Genomic DNA, 26,054 nt, shown 5'->3' with positions numbered 1-26,054 from the left:
GAACGGGTTAAAAAGTTCTAAGACGAAAACACGGAGAACTCCCAGACCGGACGATGCCGATCATAATGACCTGTCAATCACAAGGTAGCCCCATTGTTGCTTTAGTCGTCCCCTCAGCATCACATTGTCTCATGTCTGGATTTCTTAACTCGACTCTTCAATGGCATCAATTAGAACATCTTGCAAAAGTACCGTAGTTTTCAATTCGACGACTGGCTAACACTGGCACATTTACAGAAATGTTAACGAATGTGTCCTGACAAATAATTAAATAATAAATGATATAATAGCGTCAGAAATTGGAAAGACATGGCATTCACTGGACAGTGATGGAAGGAAAGACACAATACTTGACTTTCATTTTGAACACTAAAATTAAATAATCAAATTTGACCAACATTTTATTGTGCCGCATTATGTTTTATGATATAACTCTAGTGGAATGCAGTCTAATCACAGCATATTTAGATGAATAGATAATGGTAGGTTTTGTGTGTTACCTCTAATATGTGGTCTCCAGCCTGCAGCCTCCCATCTCTCTGTGCTGCTCCTCCATCGTTTACTTCATGGATTATTACTGCCCCCTAGTGGGGGGGAAACAGAAGACACCTATTCTTGCAGGTAATCCAATCCAACTAAATTAAATCAGCATTGAACTGCTTAGTATATTCACAATACGGCATCATCACTTTCACTGACAATGCCTGTGCAGATGCATTGTACTGTGATGAAAACATACACAGACCCTTTTGGCCTCATCATTTAGGATAATCAAGTTGTTAGAATATTCTGACTGATTGTGCGTTAAATGAAATGTTGATAGAAATCAGCCTCCCTCACCAGCAGAGTGTCACATCCTCCGACGATGCTGAGGCCCAGGCCTACATTTCCTTTGCAAAACTCTATGGTGGTTTCCCCGCCAGCCACAACTGGGCAAAGCAGGGGGTCGGACGTCGTGGGAGCCGATCCCAGCCAATCAGAACACCCGACGGGAGAGGTCCGCGCAGCATTGAACGGCGGGGGAGGGGAGGGCACCGGGAGGGAGGTGGGAGTGAGAGAGCGGGGACGGGAAAGAGGTGGAGAAGAGGAGGAGGAGGAGGGACTGTTGGAGAGGTCGACGGTGACCCGCTGCTCCAGAGTCAAACTGGACACCTGGATGCAGAGAAGACAGGCGAGTCATACATCATTATATCAGCTTGACATTGTGTGTGTGTGTGTGTGTGTGTGTGTGTGTGTTTGTGTGTGTGTGGATTGTACCTTGGCCATCGACAGGCCTGTCACAGGTTCATCACCCTCTGCTATGATTCTGTCTCCAACCTGTCTCCTGCCATCCTGCACCCGGACAGAAACAATGAAAGGTAAGCAAAAAAAACAACGTATAAAAGTAGGTGCAACAGAAGAATGGAGAGGAAGCGAGATTAAAAATCAAACACACCCTCTGGATAAATATCTGAATAACTGCTGCCCGGGGGCCCCGACATGAAAGCTTATTAGCAGATGACGACGTCACGTTAAAACACGGCAACCATTACCTCTCGGATACTATGGTTTCAGTTTCACCCAGAAATACCAAGAGACCAGAGGAATGTACAGCTGCGTGTTAATGTGCTGCACATTGATGGCTTGTTTTCCTGAACGATTATTGATTGTTGAAAAAGCTACAGTCAGGCCATTGAGGCTTGATAGATGAAGAAAATATTTCGGAAATATATTTTGGACTCTTTTTTGAGGTTACGATAAAAATGCAGTGGTGAAATGTAACAAAGCACATTTACTCAACTACTTGTACTTTGCTGTAGTACTTTTTACTTCAACTCAGCGACAGCTGAGACGCAAATATTGTACTTTTCACTCCGTTACCTTCTTTGACAGATATAATATTTTGGACACACAACATATGACCGGCTTATTAAATAGGATGCACTGATGCAGATTAAACTACACAACAAATCGATAAAGTTGTTTCAAATTGTCTTTACATGGTTAAATGGCTAAACCATGTAAAGCTGCATCAGTTATACTAATAATCCGATAATATAACATAGAGCTCTGACAGGGGCCACTCTATTGCATATTCATAATGAATGGCATTGAATTGGTTGAGATACAGTCATAGTATGTAGGCCACATGAAAATAAAAAGGTTATCAATGAGGATGTCGAAGGTTGTGATGATGCCGCTGGCGATGTCACACCTTACTGGCAGTGCCGTGCTGGGTCAGGGACCGGACCACCGCTCCGTCCTTGGACTCCCCCTCTGCCAGGCAGGGGCCGGGACCTGTGTGATCCTGGAGGTAAAAAAAGAAATAAAAAAGCAGACAAAAATCTCTAACTTTGAAATCATATTTACAACAATATGGCAGGTCATTGTTATTTACTGCAGAAGGTATTGCACCTGAGGTAGGATGACGTGCTGGACGTCTCTGGTTAACCCCCCGCGCTCTGCTGCGTCCGTCCGGGAGTCGACCGTGTCCTCGCTCGCCGCCGTGGATCCCGTCTGACCCAGAGCTGCTTTATTCCTATTGAAAAAAAAACAAAAAAAACTGTTTCGTTAAAGTTTGGTGGAGAAATGCAAACGAAAAAATAAAATAAAATCACTCTGCGCGTTTACCTGATGAGGATTATCTTGACTTTAGACGGAGCGTTGTTGATGATGGTGGAGGCGTTTTGGTGACTCCGGCCGTACAAGATCTGACCGTTGATCTAGAAGAAGAATCACACCTTGATTTTCCTCATCAACTCTAATACGTGGCTGCTCATCAAGAGAATCCACCCCAGCACCCACCAATCCTTCAAATGGTAATTCGTCTGATAAATCTACAGCACAGGCACTCAACGCTCTCTACTGACCCGTGCCTCCCACCCACAACCCAGTGCTCTCTTTCTGCTGCTCTCAATTGTGACTCCAACCCTTCTTGACCTCTGTTAATCTCAACCCCTCCCCTTCCTGTCCCTTCTTTCACTTCCTCTCCGTACCTCCAGCAGCTCGTCCCCGACACGTATCCTCCCGTCCAAACCGGCGGTTCCCCGGGGGTCTACGTCCGCCACGTGGACGCTCATGCGGGCCCTGGAGCCGTCCTTGTTGCCCGAGAGGCCGATCCCCAGGCCGCGAGCCGCGGGGCCCTTCTCCAGCTCGATCATGTGGAGCTTCCCGGACAGGCTGCCGTAACGCTGGAGCATCTTTTCTAAAAAAAGAGAGACGAGAGTTAACAAGGAGAAAAATGTTTAAAAAAAAGCATTGTCACATAGACTGCCTCAAACGTATACCTGTGGAGCTTTTGACCACTATGGACCTGTATCGTATGAGCATGTTTCACATTCCTGCCAGCAGTTTTCATACCACTTCATTGATTTGTAAAGATTCAGCGACATTGCCGACAATAGCAGCGCAGAAGGTGATGTGGACACAGCTGCTCTTAGAATGTTCTACGAGGGAAGGAGCGTACGCGACACATTTGGTAAGAACCTTGAGGATACGCGCAACGCATTGCGATGAGCAAAACCGAATGTTTGTTTCCAAGAAAACTCCACAGTGCACACATTTTAATGCTACAGGTGTATAAAGCAAAGCCAAGGCGGAGGGCATTGTGGCGGAGCTGTGAATAGCAAGAGGAAGCGCCTTGCTGGAACGACCCTCACTCTCTCCAGCATTGAATGAAAACCTCTTTCAAATGACGGACCTTGAAAACGCGTTCACGAATTGTGATCATTCAATGAGTGATTTCTGAATGTGTGTTAGACTCCTGATAGTTTTATTTATTTTCTTTTGTAATGTAAGTATGTAGTTTCTCTGAGTGCATCACACGGCCTTCACTGCGTAAAAGTGGCCCCGACACTAAAATCGCCAAGCTACAACTTTTCCTGTGGGGAGGAGCGAGGGGGGCTTTAAAGGAACCCTGTGTTGAGTGTGAGAGAAGTCTTTTATGATGCAGACTTACTCCTGCCGATGTCGCCCTCGCTCTCCGACATCGTGACTGGTGCCGCAACGGTCGCGGGGTTTCTCCGATCCGTTCCGTCGGATGTCGGCGAAGGCACCTTAGGAGAAGCTTTGCATTATTGAACAAGGCAGAGTTGGAGATGCCTGAACGAGCCTCGGGGGTAGTCCAACTCGTGCCTGGAGGGACCCCCCCCCCCCGAGGCTCGTTCAGTGTATCTTCGGTGAAGAAAAAAAAAGAAAAGCCGGAACAGGATGAATTAATGAACACAGTTGTTAATGTTGGCTAAAAATAACATGAAAGATGACCGGAATCATGCATTATTTTGTAACCGATTTACAAGCGCATGGGAACAAAACTTCAAAAGAAAGCGCCGTCTATTTGGAGAGTTACGCATCTCCACCAAAGGAGGAAAACAAAAGGGTTTAAGCAAACAAGGTAGCTGCGAGGGACTTTGAACTGCAAGCATTCTATCTACAAGTATGCACGTTAATTACTTTTTTTGGAAGTTGGCTTGGCAAAAAATGCTAATAGAAAGGCTGCTTTTAAGATGTTGCACACACGCAAAACACACACACACACACACACACACACACAGTAATGTACCAACCTTAAAGGGGGCAGGAGTGAAGGGGTTTGTAGGGGAGAGGGTGAGGAACAGACTGAGAGGCTCTGCCTTCTACGATCAGGAAGGGAGACAGATATAGTTCCATACGCATCACCAACAAAACAGCATTCTACCCCTCAAAAGAAAACATCATTCTTTTTGGAATACCATGTAGGTGTTAATGACTCATCATATATATATATAATAGTGTATACATAACATTCTCTCTCTACACGACAGCCATACAAAGCCAAACATCAGTAACAGTGTGGGAACAGAAACTGAGGGGAAATGATTTCACAGCTTGTCATCTGTTCCAGTGAAATCTAAAGTCACGACATTCAAAACTGATTTCTTTTTTTTTAGACTTTGTAGGGCGGACAAACAGCATATCCTTTTTTTTTTACACAATACCATGTATTTATACTACATTTATACGTGTGAAGATCAAAGTATTACCTTGCCGCTGTGCGAGTTCGACTGTGGCGTCGGAGTTAGTCTCCCGTGGTTGGCGAGCATAGGGGACTGTGGGCGGGGAAAAAAAACAGGAGACGCGGAGAGGGAAGGTGAACGTCTGTACGACTGTGGAACACACTGCAGATGCTTCAAATGGCGCGTCCGATATTGCGATGTGTACGCCGTGTGCTAAATATGTTTTCAGTCGGAGCATATGCTTTGTGTCCGGAGGACTTCATACTGTAATGCAACAAAACTCCTACGCAAAACACCGCTGAAACTTCTGTTCTCCCTCACCTCTGTGAGTGTTGAGACTCGGACGCAAGGTAATGTATGCATACCTGAATATACACTGCAAAGTGATTTTCTAAGACAGTAGAAATGTGCTATGTTGTTGTTGTTGTTGTTTTGTTATTTCTTTTTTTTGGGGGGGGGAGGGGGGGGGGGGTCTGAGATGCAATACCTGAGGTCTGTGTTGTCCCGACTGGACCAAGAAGACCACGGAGTCTCCAGCCCTGCGGATGGCCTCCACCGCCTGCTCATGGCTGGCATCTCTCAGGTCCACGCCGCATACCTTGGACGGGTCAACACACACACACAGCAAATACTGAACAAAAAGACGATATGTGTAATTACCTGAGAAATAAAGAAGTCGCGATGATGATAGTCCTGTAAATCCCATTTGGCCTTAACCCTTAGAGACCCACATAGACCTGTATTTGTCCTTTTTAGGGGGAGTCAGACGATCGTTAGCAGGTCAATGGTAGACACCACATAGAAGAGGTGAAAAATGGGATCCATCAGATGCAACTCCGCAGCGTGCGTCAAGTTGTTCTAGTTATAAATCGGCAAAGAAAATGTTAAAAATGAATTAATTCAAATGAAGTGTGAAAGTGTAAAAGGGCTTAGAACATTTTGATGGGAGTATATGATCGCTCCCATCGTTACTTTACCATTTACCAGTTGTTACACCGATTTGGTGCTAAATTGAAAAAAACATTTTTACCACTGAAGAATTGATAAAAAAAAACTATCAAAAACATCTCCAAAACACTACATTAAACCACCAAGACCTTGAGGAACATCATAGAAAAAGTCGTGCTGTTATGTGGTTTCAAAAGCTTTTGACATTTGGAGATTTCTGCAAGAATTGCATTGGAAGGAGAGTGCTTCTGCTTCTGCTCTGAATAGTATTCAGCCCTCTGTGTGTGTGTGTGTGTGTGTGTGTGTGGCATGGAGGGGCATATTTGCATTATATTGTGCAAGCCCTGTACTGTACAATAACAATAAAGCTGAACCTTGGCCCGACATAGATGGAGGGTTGGAGTGAATAGAAGGTTTTCTGGTTATACCAGGTTATTGCACGAGCAGCCACAAAACATGCAGACAATCTCTTTGTCATCATTTTTCAGTCTCTTAACCACTCACAGACTCTCTCGCTCTCTCTCTCTCTCTCTCTCTCTCTCTATATATATATATATATATATATATATATATATATATATATATATATATATATATATATATATATATATATATATATAAGGCATAAACACACACACACACACACACACACACACACACACCTCTAGTATCCTGTCTCCGTTCCGGAGGGTGCCATTATGTGCTGCCGGGCTGTCGGGGCTGATGTGCTTGACGAAGACTCCCCTCATCATCTCTCCGGTGCTCAGTCTCCGGCCCATGCCTCTGCCTCCCATTATGCTGATGCCCAGGGACTGGCCGGGAGCTCGAGTCAGCCGCACGCTGGAACACAGACCGGGGTATTGCGGAGCTGAAAATCCATCTCACAGTACGGGTAAAGGTGGTGATGAATGCACGTCCTCGTGTATGTCTGATGTGGACCTACTTGGTTTGAAACATTACTGCAAAAATGCACAAGAAGGAGGATTAATCCAGTGGGTGTGCTTTTTTTTCCTTCTTCTTTTATTGCTTCTTTCAGGCTCTATCCGCTGCTTAGGGCCGCGGATAGACTTTCAAAGATTAAGTCAAAACAATAGAATATTATACCTGCCGGGGAGAGGCACACAAAAGCTGGTCTTTGCATGCAGCGTGGCTTATGGGATTTATCCGAGCGGGACGGGGCCGTAAAATGTGATAAATACGGGTTGTGAGAGTAGTCGGTTTCTCTGGGCCTTAAGAAATATGAGCGTGTTGAGTCTGCGCTGTGCTGCCCTGCCCCTGCTGTGAAACATAACCTGAGCGCGCTGAGATTCTGCTCAGCCTTCTCTGGCAGAGAGAGGATAAAAGGGCATCATGGAATAGAGAAAAAAAAGGGAGAAAATGGAAAAATCTGAATAAAATCTAATGGAGGTTGTTAGTGATTCACTAACCTTCTAGGTTGATCCCAAGAAACTGCGGTGTGAGAGCGAAGCTCCTCCTCTCCGTCCACCTTCACCTCCACCTCCAGCTGCGGTGCTTTCAAGTCTGCACCGGTCGTCTTCTTTTTCTCTCTATCCACAACCTCTCCCTCCTCCTTCTCCTTTTTCTTGGGAGGGAAAGATTTCGGAATCTGCCAACTGATGGTGGAAAAAAACAACAACAAGCAAACAGAAATAAAATGTGTGATGATTTTGCACACCGTTGTGTCTGCTCAAAATGTCAGAGATTTATTCAGATACGCATTCAATTAATCGATTAATCTACAAGTCAATTGATAGAAAATGCACATTTTGGTATTTGATTCATGCTTTTCTCTGTTTTCTGTGAGTTTGAACTGAAATATGTTTTCCAATAATCCTTAGTGAAAATAATCTGGCAGCCTTCTTTGGTAAGCATTCGACTAGATGATATTATCAGAACTGCTGTTGACAACTGGGTATCTTGGTGTACTATGTTATCTTTTTTTGACACACTCAGATGCAACAATTAATCGATTAATCAATTAGTTGTCAACTATCGAATTAATCGGCAACTAGTTCAATAATCGATTAATCGATTTGAAAAAGATTTAAGAACAAATTTACACATTTCCAGCATCTTAAAGTGAGAATATTATGCGGTTTCTTTACTCATCTGTGACGGTAAACTGAATAACTTTGAGTTGTGGACAAAAAGAGACATTTGAGGACGTCATCTTGGGATTTGGGAAACACAGATTTTTCACAATTTCTCCCATTTTATAGACCAAAGACTGATCGACTAATCAACTAATCGACGGATCACTCGACAATGATATTAATCGTTAGCTGCAGCCCTAGACACACTGCAACACACGGCAAATAGTGATTTATATATCGGCAGGCCTTGAGATGATACACCGCTTTAGTTGCAAATAGACCTGAAAATACACATTTTCTGCCAACGAGGTCACAGTAAGGTAGTGTCTTTACAGTGTGTGTGTATGTGTGTGTGTATATATAAATAAATAAATGTGTATGACTATCTCTCTATATATACACACTGTATATATGTAAGTGTGTGTGTGTGTGTGTGTGTGTGTGTGTGTGTGTGTGTGTGTGTGTGTGTGAAAGAAGGAGGTAGAGAAGGAGAGCATTTTTCATGAATATATTTAACGGTGGAGGGCTGTAATAAGCCCACGGAGGTGAGTGATAGTGGTGCTATCTGCGCAGCGGGAGCCTATAGCCAGTTAAGTTACAGAAGAGGGCAGAACAAATGGTTCCACCAGGGCTGAAAAAGAGAGCGGCCAGGAGAGGGGGATAGTAACAAGGCAGGGGAGGAGAGGGAAAATGAGGTGAAGAGAAAAATAGACCAGAGATGAGAGACGGATGTAGACACAAAGAGTCGAGGCAGAAGTGTAGCAGAGAGAGAGAAGAAGACGACGTATTGCGAGATGAGGGGCTGAAAAAAAAAAAGGCTGCGGAGAGAAATGGGAGAGAGCGAGGAGGGAGAAAGGCAGAGGCAAGAAGACGGAGAGAAAGCGGCAACAGACAGAAGCGAAACAATTCATTTTAGCTGACAGTCAGCACGGAGATCCATAAGCGAACGGCTAAATATAACTCAGAGATTCAACATTCAGAGGAGGATTTCGCCTTCACCACAGAGGAGAATGGAGACGGGAAAAATACGGACTGGAAGAGGCTCCCGCTGAGCCGGCTGCACACGTAAACACATTGTTTCCTTCATGGATACGGCTAATTAATGTGTCAGATAATAACTCAGATCATTAGTGTCAATTAGGCTGCTGGGTTACGAAAATGTGTGAAAAAAAACCCTGGCTGCGATAGAAATCAAAAGCCCAAGGTTAAGACATAGAACCCACAACAGTATGTATAGAATGTAGTTAATAGTCTGAATTGTCTGCAGCAAACATATCAACATGTAATAAAGCTGGAGCCCTGAGACGGGTTTACCTTGCACTCCGGGGCCCTGAGTAGGGATTAGGTGACCATAAATAGTCGTCTGAGACCTCTGGATCTTACCTTGAGTCTTGGGCCGGGGTGATGGTAGGGACTGCGGCTGGGCCTTTGAATGGAGCTTTGGATGAAGCGGTGGCTCTGACTGCTGCAGGATCTGGAGCTGCGGCTTTGAATTTGACCGAGGCGACGGGTTTGAGGGCGGACGGAGCCGGAGTCGCAGTCGGAGCCGCGGCTCTGACCGGACCAGGAGACCTGGCCGGGGCCGAGGCAGGCTCCGGAGAAGGGGTTGGCGGGGTGGGTGAGGATGAGGCGCTGTCTGCTGCGATGGAGTCCAGAGGGGGTAAACACAGACGGGTACGGTACTGATCCACCTGATGGGCTGGGACATAGGTTATGCTGAGGGTGGGGGGATATGGGAAAAGAAGTGTGGGGGGCGGGGTGAAAACATTTCAAATATTAATATGACTAACTCTGTTTTCACATTTGCACATATATTTAACTTCCAGCACCAAACAATGACTAATAGGATGACAAGGAACGAGGTAAATTACATGGCACTTAATAGACAGATGGATTATTATTATTTTCTCCGCCAGGAGGATCATGCAATTGGTCGCGTGCGTGCTCCTCTGTGTCTGTCCACTGCTAATTTTGCATTGTGCTGCAGCAAACTGCATAATATTTTGGGTGGCCAGTTATGGCTGCATGCTCAAGGACGTCTCATGGTTGCGGTGACCCACACTTTCTCAAAACACCTATTATTGCATGTTTTATACTGCCATTGACTGTCTGCTGGCTCCTCACTCACTACTCTTAACCAGCCCCCGGCCGGTAGGGGGCTGTTTGTGATAACACAGCTGAGTGCGCTCACTTTTAGTGTTTTGGACGGTGTCTTTAGCTATCAGCTAATAGCTAACGGGCTTACCGGTAAACACCCTGCTGAGTACCCCTCGGCCGCTGCTCTGCGCCCAGAGGCACAACGGGGGAAGACAGTGTGCTCACTTATATATTGTCTAAATAGCTAACAGCGAACAGCTCAACAAATTTGTATGAAATGTCTTATACAACGACTTTGAGACGATTGCCTGCATACATCACCGCTTGTTTTTGAGTTTGAATGAAGTGTGATTTACGATCCCTTATAGCCTCCTGGTGTCTAGACGTTGGGTTAGCCAATTGTGGGTTGTATTATTACAATCATACAATACAGCAATGGTCGTCGCACACCTTGCAGACATCTGCACTCTACTGAGTGCACCTTTCTATTTACCTCTGTCACTGCAGGAGGAAAGAATTAAACGTTTCTGCTTAAAGGAATAGTCTGATATTTTAGAAGATTATTTGATTCCCTTTCTTATCAAGAGTTAAATGAGAAGATTGACAGCGCTCTGATGTTTGTACTTTAAATATGAAGCTACAACCAGCAGCCGGCTAGCTTAGCTTAGCATAAACACTGGACACAAGGGGAAACAATCTGGATTCCCGATTCACATAAATACATACTTTATTTATAACAACTATACACCACTAAATAAGAGAAGAGAAAGCTGGAAGTACCTGAAGCTGTATAATAAATAATGCAAAATAATTCGAAGCATCATTAGTAATCAATTAGCCATTAGTAACGCACTTTTTATATTGCAGACCTGAAAAACAATCACTAACTTTAAGGCTGCTGTCTTACATGTCAAATGTTTTTAGGTGCTCTAAAATGACAGATGTGCCCCACTCTATTCACATTGGTTGTGCTGCAGTTCGTACAAGACGATTTCTTTTTTTTTGACTAAACGTATACTAAAAGATGCATTTCTGATTCAAGACGGTTCCAAGATTTTCCTAACACACAACACTCATAATAAGTAAAAACATGCTTTGCATAAACCCAGATCTACCTAAGCTATGGCTCAAACAACATCATATAAGTAAAGCGTCAAGGACATCATTAAAGCCCCATACCCCTCCTCCAGCTTCCATTGTTGTGTGACGCTACCCCTAGACATGCAGTTTGATTCAGCTGAAAGAGACAATTCCTCTCATGGTGGCAGATTGAATATGGAGGTCCTCCGCGCTAAGCTGTTGTGACTGAGCCATGTGGACAGCCTGTCGTGTCTCAACAGAGGCAGTTTGATAGTGACAAGCCCTCACCCATCTATGTCGGTCTTATTCTGAGGCTGCCAAAGCAACTCATCTGCCTCCACTCCGCTAGTTTGTCTGCAGTGCTTGTCAGCAGGAGGAGGCAGCGAGAGCGTGTGCGTGAGGGTGATAGAGGAAGACAGAATGTGGTTGTCTGTGTATGTGTGTGTGTGTGTGTTTGTGTATTGTGGCGTGCATCTATGAGAGGCTCTTTAAAACACTCTTTTATTCAGAAGCACACTGTTCAAGGTGAGATGAGGGATGAATTATTCAGAGATATTTCCCATAGCAGGAAAAAGGTGTTTTTGGAGGTTAGACCATTGAAGGGTTGTGTATGTGTGTGCATAAGTGTATGTGTGTGCCTGTAAAAGCAAGAGGGAGAGAGAGAGAGAGAGAGAGAGAGAGAGGGGGACAGAGAGAGAGAGAGAGAGAGAGATAGTGTGGGTGTTTAGCAGGGCAGCACGGTGGTGGAGGTGGGGCGCATCTCCAATCAGCCAAACAAGCATTGTCGATGTGGAGCTGTAACTGCTGATGTTATACAGCAAGTTATAATTGACCCAATTTCCCCCTCGGGCAATCTTTAAAATTTCATCATCATCATTTAACATGTCTGCAGTGCCTCACTCAACTGCGACCGCAGTGTCAAAAAAAAACAAGGTGGTGATGGAGATCCAAAAGTGCAACAAGAACGTTTATCCACGATGATGCGGTGACAGTCCTGTTTGTGACTGCGCAGAGCGCATATTCATATTTATGAAGTACCATATACTCACTCATTCGAGGCGCACACACTGTCAATATGTAGAAAATGTGAGCAGTATTCAATTACTTTGTTTTTGTTCAGTGGATGATTGTTCTCTGCATACCCAAAGGACTTTTCAAAATTCGCAAAATTCACTCTAAACTAAGAGCTTACTCGTTTATTTAAGCAAGGACGTGTTTAAACTATGGCATGAGGGAACAAGCAAATGCAAGTAATATAAATAACTGTGATAAATAACTGGCTGGAAACAGTTTGGGTTTTTAATGTGCCATAAAAGTGCCCCATATTTTGATGCTCTTGCTGTAATGTTGATTTGTGTCGTGATCTACAAAGTTCTTAGAAACAGCCAGGATACCATGTTACCTGTTACATGTTAGCCACACACTAAATATTACCTCCGTGTTTGTGAGGTAGCAACTAATGAGTTCAACCTTGAGTGCAGGTGGACGTTTGTGCCAAAATTGTCGAAATTCGCTCAAGGATGAGATATCGCGAGAAAGGGACATGCGTGAGGTCACAGTGACCTTGACCTATGACCTCCACATTCTAATCAGTTCATCCTTGAGTCCAGGTTGAGGTTTGTGCCAAAGAAAAGAAAAAATTCCCTCAAGAACGGACAGATGGACGACACAAAAACATAACGCCTCCGGACACCGCTGAAGCGGTGGCATCGAAATACAATGTCAACATATCAGTATCTAGTGATCCCGTGTACATTTTGTGCCAGGGGGTTGCAGCACGCCTGTGACACAGTTAGAAATGCATCGGATTCGGAGGGTCATCATCAATGGGTTTGTAGGGGGATGGGAATCATTGAATCTGTTCTTCCTATTGCTCTTAAAAGCAGCTCACTTCCTGTGACGGCTTATTGATAGTTTCCTCATATTAAGCCTGGCTTCTCCAAAGAGGAAACTGATTCTGCAGAGCTTTCACAGAGTTGTGTGAGCTGCACCTGTTCTGTTTGTTTTTTTTCAGCCCAGAACAAATACTATTGTCACTGCCGTTGGGACAGCGACTGGCTCCTCACCTTATCTCCGGCCCGATGACGGAGTGTCTGCGGAGCACGGCTCTGGCCCTGGCGTTGGTCAGATTGGAGGTAGGCTCTCCGTTCATGGCCAAGATGGCGTCCCCCACCCCCAGCCTGCCATCCTGGCTGACAGAGCACCCCTGGACCACGCTGCGCACCAGCATGCCTGAGCCGTCCTTGATAGCGCTCACCGACATCCCTGCCAACACGCACACACACACACACACACACACGCACACACAGACACAGACATGGGCACAGGTGAGTGGAGGTTCTGGCTAAGGCTATACTGAATGCATGCCAAACAGACAAGACAGTCACCCAAACAACACACCTGACAGCGGGAATAATCAGCATAATCAAGACAGACACTAAGGCAGATTAGCACGCAAACATGGCTACGCATGTTTGACATTTACACGCCATCATCCGTCACAGAGGCGCGCAATCGTGGACACCCACAGAGGGCGCAGGTGAATCCAGGGGAAGCAGATGCCAGTAGCACAAACACCTGACTTTGGTTTGATCCAATCAGACGCTAGGCGGATTACACAAACACTTCATTAATGCAAACAGGCAGAAGCAGACACACACGCACACACGCACACACACACACACACACACACACACACTCTGCAGACAGGAAGGGCTACAACCGACGAATTAGGTAATCTAGTCTGCGGCGCCTGCATTACTACTTTGCCATCTACTGGAGGACTACGCACATCCACAACACTATGGTCGTACATAATTTGAAGTTGGTCAAAGAAATGACTTTGTGCTTATTTTTTTTGATCAAATAAATCGTTTATTGATTGTTTTGGATTTTTTTTGGTATTACATTCAAATTACAATACAATCATAGTGCCTGGAATACACGGCTACGGATGCTGACAAGACGAACAGAAGTCACACATTTCATGAGAGGAAGACTGAGGTGAGATAATAATGAATGTCTCAAACTTCCCAGGGTGCTATAATTTACTTTAACACAGCATCAAAAATACATCGTTTTTTTTTTTCTATAACAAAATGCTGCGTGAACTTTTAACAATAACTCCCACATGAAAATCTATTTGCTTTGACCTCAACGAAAACTATTTATGGTACCACAAACGTACAGTAAGTGCAATAGGTTCACACCATTCGAGAACAAACAAAAACTTCTAAACAGGCTGCATGTATTCATGTTTTGAGACGAGCAAGGCAAGAAAAAAAACAAAGACCTCATTATGATCCGTTAAAGCTTCTCCGTTAACAGCCTGTTCTGAAAGCCATACAGTCCTTGCAGTACAAACCAACCATACGCTCTACGTACTGTACATAATAGCATCTCCAAATATGGGCATTTAGTCATAGTTGCACATTGGATAGAATTGGACATGGCACCTAATAATAGGAAGAATATAAAGTAGTGCAAATAGTACTACAATAATATTGCTCGTGAAAAAAATCCCCAGTTATTCGGGCCTTACAGATACTTGCTTGGAAGTTCAAATATATTTAAATGAACATAAAACACAGAACATCTGTAAACCCTCCACATTTGGATATCCAGAACACCATGCTGCATTAAATACCTCAGCAAGCAGACCTACAACTATTTAAACAGATGAAAACCAAAGAACGCACTGACACACAGACTGCAGGTTATGACCTTGATTGTTTTTTCTACCTATGAACATTTACATAATCTTAACACACATACACACACACACACACACACACACACACACAAAGTAGTGTGATGAGTTTGTTTCCTTGTGCTTTACACAGTGCCCTTAGATTAAAGTGCAGGAGCGCCTTATACTCTGTTGTTTTCCATCCTGTCATGTTTGAATAACCAATAAACTCTCAGCACTGGAGTATAAACATAAATGTATCGAGAGATTAATATATACTTATTGGTTTTAATGGATTGCTGCTCATGCACCCCCATGCTAGCCTCTCAGACAAACACACACACACACGCACACACACAGTAATCATCTCCTCCTCATAGGTATGAGGAGCACACCACTACTCTTCGGGGCAGTCGTCATCACCACCGCCTATTAGCGCCATTATCGCCGTGCCGGCGACGTATACACACCAAGACACCATCACCATGAGAAAGACGTAGAACATACCAAGGCTACGGTTGCCCCGGACAACAGTGATTGTCCTCTCAAAACTGGTGCGGTGGGGCAGAGGCGGCGCCCGCTGCCTGTAGTCGTCCTCCATGAGGTGGAAACGATGCCGCAGCCGGTTTTCCTGCAAGAGGTATAACAGAGGGCACAAATGAGTGGGAGGAACTATTGGAAGGATTGTCATGGAACTTTCTTCAGGTAGTCATGGTCCCCAGAGGATAGCTGACTGTGGTGATCCTCTGACTTTTCCTCTAGCTCAACAGCCTCAGCTGTTAGCATGCTAAAATGCGAAGGTAAGATGCAGGCGACAACCTCCGGTTCTGCCGAGTAAAGCCGATGTCGAAGTATCTTAAAACGTGCATCTTCTCTACTGACCAGCAGGGGGCGACTCCTCTGGTTGCAAAAATAAGTCTGATTGTATGGAAGTCTATGAGAAAATGAATCTACTTCGCACTTGATTTATTACCTCAGTAAACATTGTAAACATGAGTTTATGGTCTCAATCTCTAGTTTCAAGTCTTCTTCAATACAGCATGATGTTCATTTAGTACATTATAGTCCATTTAGATTAAAATAGACCATAAAGCAGGGTATGCTTTAGGGCGGGCTTACTGTGATTGACAGGTCACTGCCGCTACCAGAGCCGTATCTGGCTATCTATGTCACTTCTCACATTCCAAATATGGTAACTTCCGTTCATTGGTTGCAAAAGAGCCAAGATGGTGATGGCCGTAATCCAAGACGCTGAACTCGAGGCTTCAAAAAGGCACTCCACAAACCAATGGGTGACGTCATGATGACTAAGTCCACTTCTTATATACAATATGATTACATACAGTATGATAAGATGACAAACATAGTTTATGTTATACCTGCTAAACCATTCCATTCAACTGTTTAGCGAATTTTAAGCAAACCTTTGGACACCTCACAAAGCTGCTAGCACGGCTTTAGACTCTTGTTTTATCAGGATGTTTGACTCCTGAACCAAAAATATCAACCTCAGAGAGGCGTTGAGATACATTTCATTTGTTAAAATATTTCAGTCTGGATCAAAATCGTGGACCGACCAACCGACCGACCGACAAGCCGTCCCGAGGGCCCTGCTGCCGTTGCAGATTTGCTACAACATAAGCTCTTGCGCGCATTATTGTACACGGAGCAGATCTAACTTCTAGAAAAATACACCATTATGCACCAATGTCCTAACCTACTATCATCACGACCAATCAGATTTCTGATGTGATAAAAAAAAAAGATTTCAAACAACTATCAACTCTCCGGGGAGAAAGCCTTCGGAGTAATTCTGAGATGTAAAACATGCAGAGAGGAAGATTCTTTGGTCCCCCTGGGGCACTTCACAAAGAAAAAAAGGGGCAACCAGGAGATCGACTTTGAACCTTCACAGAAAGTGCAAGCAGCCCTGAAGTTCTGAAGTTACCTTTGCAACAAGCCGGTCTTTGATGAGAACACACTGACTCTTGCTGCTCTGGGTCTGTGTGTGTGTGTGTGTGTGTGTGTGTGTGTGTGTGTGTGAGATACATTAAGGTGCCCTTGTGCTGGACCAGGCGCCAATGTCGTGCAAGCAGTAAGCACTTTTCATTGAGAGGCAATTGTTGGTAATTAAGCAAAAGTGAGAACAAAAGGGCTGCCTCAATAGGATTGAGTTGAGACCACAATGGAGAAACAAAGTCGTTGACACGGAGCACTTTCTCTCTACCTGGCCTAGTGATATTGATACAGCCAGCTCTAAGCTCGCTGCTGTAGGACGTGAAGGGAGAGGACAAACGCCGTCATGGTAATCTCCTTCGGGGCAGCTCAAAATGGCGACCCACAGTTTACATGGTAATGAGCAACGCTTCCTGTGTGATGGACCACAAGATTCAGACACATGCGGCGTTAGTGTAACAGCAAAGATGCTTCCTGCTGAGTCCAAAGCGTCAAGCAAATGCTGGTTTACGAGAATCAGTTTGGTGGCTGTGCATGATTTTTATGAACAAAATAACAGATTTGGAACTTTCAAATTTAGAAGACTGACAATTCTATTTATTTCAGATCTATGTTCGGCAGAGAGTATACACAGAACTGGTGCTTGAAAATAATAATTCTGCAGTATAGCACCTAACTATTTGTCAAGGCAACTGCAAGAGACAACCTGCCCTTTACTCTCATGTGGACCAAAGTTCTACTGGTTTTGTAAACCACAAAAAAGTCAGCAGAAAATATGTAAAAATAACTTTCCGGCAATATCAATAAACCGTAAATCCTTTTTTTTGCTGTTTGACATACCGTTGAAATGTAACACGGCTGAATGATGCTGTTGTCCTCGGAGTTGGTGTTAGCCTCTGTCGCCTCGGCTAGCAGGCTGTTCTGAGAGTGGCTGTCGGTGTCATCATAGGAAACCCTCAGGCTCCTCTCTGAGATGGGCGTCAAGCCGCCGCACAGTTCCAGCTGAGAAAGCAAAATTTCCAAAAGTTGAAATCAAGACGTTTAAAAGAAAAAAAAGGTCTATTTGCTTCAAAAGTGAGGCTAAAGAAGGTGACTGTAAATTAGACACCTCCTTCTCCTCTCCCCCTCTCTCTCCACCTGTAGTCTGGTCGAGCATTGTGTTCGTCTCTCAGCTGCATTAAAAATTCAGACGTCCTGTAACTGGATTCTCGTGTTGCTTGTTACTAAGCCACAAGTCCACAACAGTAAGGGGAAGAAATGCTGTGCTCTCCAGAAAAAAAACCCCACACAATTAGGTAATTGTCTTGCATATCTATATTAGTTTATGAATATAAAAGTAAACTATCCTGAATAAAAAGTCCACTTTTGAATTTATGGGTACAGATGCTGCAGCCAATTATATGATGATATACAGTAGATTGTATGACAATATATAACGTGTCTACAGTCAGACACATAACATAATAGTAATGTATTACTGTATTAATGTATTAGAACATTCAATGAGCAGGAATTCCTTGAAACAGTAGTGAATTTATACATGTTTTTCTATTTTGCAATATTGTGGCGAAGCAACTTAATTTGGTTTATTCAATTTGCTGGATTAGCCAAAAACAGATTCACTTTCTATTTGGATTTTTAAGTACTTTGCAACATGAAGTAGTGTATATGGTATAACCCCCCCACCCCCATCTCTTTACATACCGGCAGTGGTTTGGCAACTCCAATGCGGACAGGGCCGTAGCCGGTGGACTTCAGGACGTACACGGCGTAATCCAGGCTGGAGCCCTCCAAGTCACTCTCGTTGACGAACATGAGTCGGTCACCAGGCAGCAGGCGACCGTCTTGATCTGCTACACCTCCGGGCACCAAGGACCGGATTACCAAAACTGTTTTGGTGACATCTTCTGGATCCTAGAGTTAGACACAAGGATGGCAGATACACAAGGACTTTGAGATTAATTAGATGCATCGTGTGATAGATGAATGCAAGTAAACAACAGAATAAAAAGGCACCGGTATAAAAGTCTATGGATTGTGTGGTTTCACAGAGCGGCAACCAGCTGTAGTAAAGCTCTTATTTTCTTACATGGCAGTAAAGCCTTAATGCTGAAATATGCTAAAATTACCCTAAAACAACGACTTTCCAGTCTCCACATGCTTCTCCACATGCTTCTCTATTGTCTTCGCCCTATCCAACCTGACACTGCTATTCTTAGACCGCAGCCTATTCCAGTCTGTTCTATCTGCAGAAGGGCTCGGGGGGCATGTCTCTGACCTGGTAGTCCAGGATGCTGAAGCCCAGTCCCGACTCGCCTTTCTCCAGCTCGACCAGCTGAGCATCTCTCTCCCACATGGCCAGAGGAGGAGACATGGGGGGCACGCCGCGCTTGGTGATGTCCTCAGCCGTGGGACAGGGAATGACACAACCCTGGTCCAACTGGGACAAGCAGAGGGGACAGAGGGAAGGAGATTGATTCACGATGTCGGGGGCATTTTCTGAGTGGCATGTCAAATGCAGAGGATGTGTAACAATTCCAATGTGGTCTTTACTGTTTTACACTAATGCCTGACCCCTCCATTCCCCCTTTCACCAATGTGTGCCTTCACCTTGTCGTTGAACTCGGCCAGCAGCTCTTTCAGGGTGAGATGGAGGTCATCGTCCTCTTCCTCATCGCTGTCTGGAATCGCCGGGGGTACAATGTGCGAGCACACCAGGCAGACATGCTTCGGCAGCTCCTTCAGAATATTGACCACCTCTTTATGTGTCTCTCCAATGAGAGGGATCCCATTCACCTGCCAGGAGGATACTTAATATACATGTGTATATTTCTAATATTGCAGTAATAGTAATAGTGTTTTTCTAAAATAGATATTCCTATGGTCAGTTAGTCATGCTTCAAGCTTTTCAAAAATGACCTGAGAAAACACAACTGTGCTGATTATCAGAGGTTAACGTTGAATTTGACAGAGTATTTCTTCCTGTGATTGTGATGATGAGTGAAATCTTCCCTAAAATTCGATATTTTTCATGATATTTCAGTTTTGGGGTGTCGAGCAATTAGCGGCCACAGCACACCAAGTCACAGCAGGAACAATTAAAGCTTCAAGCGTAAACTAAACCGAGCGAGGCTCATTTAAAAACAGAGCTGAACAGCAGCGTCGCCATGCAGATGTCGTCTGGGGGAGATGAAAGTGGTTGAGCTGCGACACAGTTGTCTGCTTGCATGCTCAAAAGAGACATGTAGGACACCAGACAGTTTTGCAGTGTTTTCTAGACAGCAAGCAAAAAGCTACTGTGCGTGAGTTCATCTGAGTGCTCGTCATGATGAACGATACGCGTGGGTGCGTGAACTGGCCCAGCGGAGGGGGAGGAGGGCAAGCTCAAATGTGCAGAGGCACACGTACTCACACCCACCTTCTTATGTTGCATGCTGTACTTGAAATTGTGTGGTGGATAACTGGTGTTGTTTCAGATATATGTCTTTAAAATGCAATATGCCCATAGACTGTATGCAAGAAGTGGACGTAGTCACCATGACGTCATCTATTGGTTTGTCGACTACGGCTTTGAAGCCTAGCAATCGGCATTTCGGATGCCGCCATCTTAGTTTTTTGCAACCAGAAGTGACACGACAGGGTACAAACCTGAGTACAAACAAATGCTGAAAAAAGACATTTTTCTGGACCAGAAAGTTTCAATTAACTTTCATGAACTGAAAACACACTGTGAAAGGGTTAAAATGTGAAGAGGTAAAAATCACAAACAACTCCTTGACCGGACAACGCCGAGGGTCGCGACCTGTCAATCAGATGGTAGCCCCGTCATAAAGCATACCCTGCTTTATGGTCTATTTTACTCTAAATGGGACCATAGTTTACAAAATAAACATCATGCTGTATTGAAGAAGACTTGAAGCTAGATTGAGACCGTAAACTCAGGTTCACAATGTTTACTGAGGTCATAAATCAAGTGAGGTCCTTTTCTCATAGGCTTCTGTACAATTAGAGTTTCTTTTTGCAACCATTTCAGCTCACTTCTGTAACCAGCGTAGCATTGAAGCTAACTAGCCTTGCTAATTCCAACATGCTATAATGCTACGCTGGTTACAGAAAATGAGCCAAACAAAGTTGTCACTCATCTGGGATCACAGCATTGGGCTTTGCTACGCCGTGACAAGAGTGCGGATGAAGTATTAAATTGTTACATTTTAACAATCGTTACTGCAAAACCTCTCTGTGCGTTTGCGACTTGTCAGCTAGGTTTATACGGAGGTCAGCCCGCTACAACGCGATGACAACGGTACATGTTAAAATGTCCACCGCTACGACCATCCTGCTACATTCGGATGGTGATGTCCGTGCTACTCCGTTTCTATTTCTATGATCTCGTATCTTGAGCTGAGTTGAGTTGCAGACGAGTCGGTTACCTCCAATATCTGGTCTCCAGTAAAGATCTTGCCGCTTTGGCCAATGGGGCCCTCGGGTAAAACGGAGCACAGGTAGTGATGTCCCGCCCGGGCCTCCAGACTGATGCCGAGACCGCTTGTCTCACTGAAACGCTCCAGCTGACACACCTAAAAGAGTGGTGTGAAGTTCAGCGGTGAAGAGGGAGGGTTTTTCTTCTTTGAATTGGAAATTACATGTAAAATAAAATAATAAAGCATTCACATACGTACAATACTAATAGTTTTTCTATGCATGTCATAGTAAATTATTATTTTTAACTACAGAGACGTACAATGACTTCATATCGCTGTCCGACTGCATGCTGCCACCTCTTCCTCAGGTCCTCCTCCTCAGCCGGCGTCAGTTTCACACCTGTAAAATGTGCACACATACAAAGACAATCACCCTCACCTCACTTATACACACACATTCCCATTCCTGTAGTTCCTGGCCCTGGATGATCAATAAAGAATAGGACCCTATATGAAAACATCACTTTGGCTGTTTTATAGCGAAAAAACAACATAATTCTTCTCGTGGCAAAGCAGCATGTCAACCACAACCACTCAGACAGCCCCCCCCCCCCCCCCCCACACACACACACACACACACCACAGGCACACAGATTCACACACACCATCTTGTGATTTCTTGGCAAACTAACGTTTTCTCGTTCTTCTATTAAAACCTCGCAGCAATCAGGGCTTATTTGGCTGTGTTCTCTAATCAAGCCCAAAAGAAATGCCTGTCTAAATGAAGCCGCACATGCAAGCGGAGCACGGGACAAATCCTCCGGAATGAGCAGAATTAGTAGGATAAACACACGACCAAACAACGCTATAAACAGACACCCATCTAAGAGCATGCCTCGCTGCCACATCGCCGTTCCCCGAGTCCAATCAGCATATCAGACTCCGAGTTCCCTGATGCGGTTCCAGACCGCGGTGCAGCACGGGAAGCAGGAGCTTACCGTTTCTGGAACTGTGTCGGGGACGTCCGTTGGCGTATGCCGCTCGCCGGGAGATTTCACGCAGGGAGCAGATTCCTGGGGGGGGGGGGGGCGGCGCATTTTGAGCACACACATGCAGGGATCCAAACACACAAGAATGTGTACAAATTGCCAGCAAGCGTTGTTCTATTTTGAGCAGGTATCAGAAAGTTATTTCAATCATGATTTAACTGACTGGGCAGGTAACAGCTGTGGATCATTACTAAATTTGTTCCCCATATGCTACTTTAAAAACCCCTCTCTCAGCACAAAGCAACCTGTCTCTTGAATCCTGTTGAGGCCCAGTCTGTAGGGATTGCCCTCGTGGAAGCTGTGTGAGTGTCGGAGGGGCTGCAGCGGAGGGACCGGGGGCAGGATATGACTCAGGCGGACAGCCTTCCTCAGCAACCTCAGTCGGACCAGGGGGCCCGTCCTCCTCAGCATCTCCATGGCGCGCTGCTCGCTGCAGCCCTGCAGGCTCGCCCCGTCCACCTGAGGGAGAGGGGGACAATGTATCAGTGGGGAGTAGGGGAAGAGAGCCAGGATGAAAGCACAGGTATGATGGGGACAGAGGCAACATTCTTTTGTAGATGAGACACACGGAAAGTAAAAAAGAAATCAATAGTAATTATAAAATAAAAGATGGAAAGCCTAGGAGAAAACAAGAGATGATGAAGAGATGGATGGGAGTAAAAGCAAAACCACAAGAATTCCCCTTCATCGGCTTAAAAAGACCCTAATTGGTTTATATGAAACCACTCAAAGATGCAAACTGTGCAGATTTCCAGAACCGGTAACATTCAGCAGAGAAATTATTTCAGAGAACAAGGTATTTGTCTTTAGAGGGCACAATAACAAATAAAATAAAGCTTTTCGCAGGAACTCACAGATAGGATGATGTCTCCGACGTAGATGCGTCCATCTTGATCCACCGTGCTGCCTTTCACTATGCTCTTCACTATCACACCGGCGCTGTAGACTGAGCAGACCAAGATAAATTAAGAGGAGAAGGTAGCATTGATTTTGTGCCTCGGATTTAGCAGGTATCATTCATCATTTTGTTCCCAGTTTGTTCCCGTCAACCTAGCTTGGAATATTGATGATAACTCGGTAGATATGGTTACCTGAGTTTAGGTCACCTATGTAGCTGGAAATGGTGAATCCCAGGCCCTGACTGTTCTTAGTGAACTGCACGCTGAACTCATAGTCGTCATTCAAGTCGTTGAGCTGTGAAGAAGCACCAGCAGTGAAACAAACCATGTTATTATCGGGAATATTGCATTATACATTTAATGCCTCTGATAATCCTTTTTTGCATTTGACTTTTTTTCTATTTCACACCTTGCCGTCCAAGCTGTCCTGGCTGAGGACAGGAGAGGAAAGGTGGTTGTCCTTGGTAACATCCCTGGCGATGAGCAGTTTCACCTTGGTACCAGCATTTCGCAGCACCTGCGGTCAGGTGGTCAGTGTGTGACAATTGCATGTCATAAATAAATTTAATTTAATTTAAAAAATCTGTAAAGGCAGGGTTGGCAATCGTTCTCAAAAACATATCAATATCAATCTTTCTTGATATATTTTGTTGAAATCCTCATTATATCCCGACAGCAATCAAAGAATAAAATGCTCTGACAAAAAAAGTTGCTGAACTGTAATAAGGCCGTCCAATAATTTCATTCGGCACAAATGTACTGATTGCACGGGCCATCTGAGTCTTCCACAAGCTGCTAACAAGACAACTAGTCATATTTGTTGTTTACGTTCTTATTGATCATTTTTGGGGGAGTGGCTTTGGAGGAAGGCCTGTCAGTGTTGGCTGTCAGTGTTGTCGACTTGGAGACTTTCTTGCTTGATTAAGCAACTATTGGCGCTAGCGCTGCTAGTTACTTTCATTGGAAAAGATTTGGTAACACTGGTCTGGGATTTTTCGGTTGGATAATTATTCAAATCTAGCGTACTCTTGCTAGTTTCTCATGATTACCAACCCTGCCTTTAAGAGACAGCTGCCCTTTAAGAGTAACCTAGGCCCGTTTGTGTCTGTCGTCCTCCACTGTGTGTAGAATCAATCCCAGCTTTTCTATGGAACTTACTTTCTGGTGGTAAACAGCGGATACACAGAGCCTGGGTCAGACCTGGCTGTTATTTAAACACATGTTATCATTACAGACAAAGACTCACCTGTGCCACCTGCTCGCTGTTCATGCCCGCCAGATCCGTATCTCCGATGCGCAGGATTTGATCACTGCTACGCAGGCGCTTATCCTAGTGAGCCCCGTTACAACACAAACATTGTACTGTTGTACTGTGTTGTACTGTGTGAACTGTTAGAATCTTTAAATACGTTTTGCAGACTTTACCAAACACACTTCAGTTAAATACAACATCTGAGTATATTGATGGTTGGTTCTAAGATTGCATTCATCAATAAGATTTTGGAAAGACACTTATTGTTGTTGAGAGTTAGGTGAGAACAATGATAGCACTCTCGGTAACAGTGGTGTCGATCTTCTCATCTAACTCTCTGCAAGAAAATAAAAGGGAATCACTCCCATAATGTTGATCTATTCCTTTAACTTGCTATATAAGGTCTGGCTACGCAGTTGATTGGCAGGTGGATTTACCCGTCCGGCAGCTCCGCCAGGAAGTATGGTCTTGACCATGACACCTGTGCTCCGCCCTCCTATGATGCCAAAACCAAGCCCTTTCCCATCATTAATCAGCTCTATCATCTCCACATGACGCCTCTAACGTGGCAGCGGTTAACAGAAGAGGGAGGGAGAAATAAATTAGAGTGGTATTAAGAAAAGTGAAACAAGTGCTAAACAAGTGTGATTTTCATTGTTAATCTACATCCACTTTTTACCAGCTCTACAGTAACACCTCACATGTAAGCCGACTGTACCTCATGAGCAATGGCAGACAGGTTTCTCCCCATCGACATGGTGCGGGAGATTCGAGGTGGGGTGCAGTACTAAAAATAAAAAAATGTCAAGCGTAAAACACGAGCAAACCTGAAATGACATGGAGTTGCCTCTTACGATCAGCTGAAGCCTTCAGACGATGTAATATCCAACTGTGCTTGAGTTTTACAATGTAATGTGATATTATAAAATGTGACATTTGGAATGGTGATGAGCTACATTTTACAATTGAAAGAACAAATATATATGTATAATATATATATATATATATATATATATATATACATATATATTGGTTTGGTTCAAGGACTTTAAAAATAAATTGCTTCCTTTTACCAAACTACCTCTCATTTACGATGATTTTTTACGTACTTGCGATTCAGTGGGAACGCAGTTGTCTGGGTAGATATCTGAGAAAGACAGATCCAGCGAGTCCAAGGAGGAGATGCTGCCGTCCCTGTGGATGGATCTGCCGGGCCCTCGGTTCTCCATGGCCCATGTGTAGGAGTCACTGTGGCTCAGCGTCTTCAGGTCCAGCGCCACGCCCTGGCAGGGGCCACAGTTCATGGACGCGGATTTGGAAATCTTCCCCTGGTAGGATTGAGAGAGCAATACGTGATGGATAAATGAGGGCTCGAGGGAGAAAGAGGATAAAAGTGTAAAAATGGAGTGGATGCAAGTAAAAGGAGGTGGGTTGGGTGCGATAGAGAGAGTAGATGAACGAGAGCTTGACGGATTTGACGGATGTGAGGTAAGGGAGAAAGATAGATTGGGAAGAAAAGGAATGAGGGAGATAAAGAGATGAGGAAGGGGGATTAATAGAGAGGTTGAGGCATTAATTGGAAAAGAAGATATGGAGAG

General features: G+C 44.5%; 1 protein-coding gene across 1 annotated transcript in view; it reads right to left on the bottom strand.

Moving 5' to 3' along the window:
- LOC142948211 (multiple PDZ domain protein) overlaps positions 1 to 26,054 on the bottom strand; it is a 35,914-nt gene that overhangs the window by 6,870 nt on the left and 2,990 nt on the right. Inside the window, exons 3-33 of the mRNA XM_076090077.1 lie at positions 25,566 to 25,784; positions 25,175 to 25,243; positions 24,894 to 25,016; positions 24,451 to 24,534; positions 23,614 to 23,721; positions 23,397 to 23,499; positions 23,160 to 23,251; positions 22,551 to 22,764; positions 22,255 to 22,329; positions 21,577 to 21,656; positions 21,266 to 21,412; positions 19,446 to 19,631; positions 19,114 to 19,275; positions 18,540 to 18,749; positions 17,676 to 17,837; positions 15,387 to 15,510; positions 13,258 to 13,456; positions 9,398 to 9,730; positions 7,349 to 7,534; positions 6,584 to 6,761; positions 5,461 to 5,571; positions 5,001 to 5,066; positions 4,545 to 4,613; positions 3,938 to 4,034; positions 2,976 to 3,184; positions 2,611 to 2,702; positions 2,395 to 2,518; positions 2,195 to 2,287; positions 1,258 to 1,332; positions 841 to 1,152; positions 501 to 584 (exon numbers count right to left, since the gene is read on the bottom strand). Of these exons, the coding sequence (XP_075946192.1) occupies positions 501 to 584; positions 841 to 1,152; positions 1,258 to 1,332; positions 2,195 to 2,287; positions 2,395 to 2,518; positions 2,611 to 2,702; positions 2,976 to 3,184; positions 3,938 to 4,034; positions 4,545 to 4,613; positions 5,001 to 5,066; positions 5,461 to 5,571; positions 6,584 to 6,761; positions 7,349 to 7,534; positions 9,398 to 9,730; positions 13,258 to 13,456; positions 15,387 to 15,510; positions 17,676 to 17,837; positions 18,540 to 18,749; positions 19,114 to 19,275; positions 19,446 to 19,631; positions 21,266 to 21,412; positions 21,577 to 21,656; positions 22,255 to 22,329; positions 22,551 to 22,764; positions 23,160 to 23,251; positions 23,397 to 23,499; positions 23,614 to 23,721; positions 24,451 to 24,534; positions 24,894 to 25,016; positions 25,175 to 25,243; positions 25,566 to 25,784 (4,386 nt within the window). The remainder of the gene's footprint in view (positions 1 to 500; positions 585 to 840; positions 1,153 to 1,257; positions 1,333 to 2,194; positions 2,288 to 2,394; positions 2,519 to 2,610; positions 2,703 to 2,975; positions 3,185 to 3,937; positions 4,035 to 4,544; positions 4,614 to 5,000; positions 5,067 to 5,460; positions 5,572 to 6,583; positions 6,762 to 7,348; positions 7,535 to 9,397; positions 9,731 to 13,257; positions 13,457 to 15,386; positions 15,511 to 17,675; positions 17,838 to 18,539; positions 18,750 to 19,113; positions 19,276 to 19,445; positions 19,632 to 21,265; positions 21,413 to 21,576; positions 21,657 to 22,254; positions 22,330 to 22,550; positions 22,765 to 23,159; positions 23,252 to 23,396; positions 23,500 to 23,613; positions 23,722 to 24,450; positions 24,535 to 24,893; positions 25,017 to 25,174; positions 25,244 to 25,565; positions 25,785 to 26,054) is intronic.

The sequence above is a fragment of the Anarhichas minor genome, unplaced genomic scaffold, assembly GCF_050575085.1.
Source record: "Anarhichas minor isolate MPS153535 unplaced genomic scaffold, ASM5057508v1 ptg000012l, whole genome shotgun sequence".
Classification (NCBI taxonomy): domain Eukaryota; kingdom Metazoa; phylum Chordata; class Actinopteri; order Perciformes; family Anarhichadidae; genus Anarhichas; species Anarhichas minor.
The sequence above is the reverse complement of the archived record's forward strand: the minus strand, read 5'-3'. Positions and strand labels throughout refer to the sequence as shown.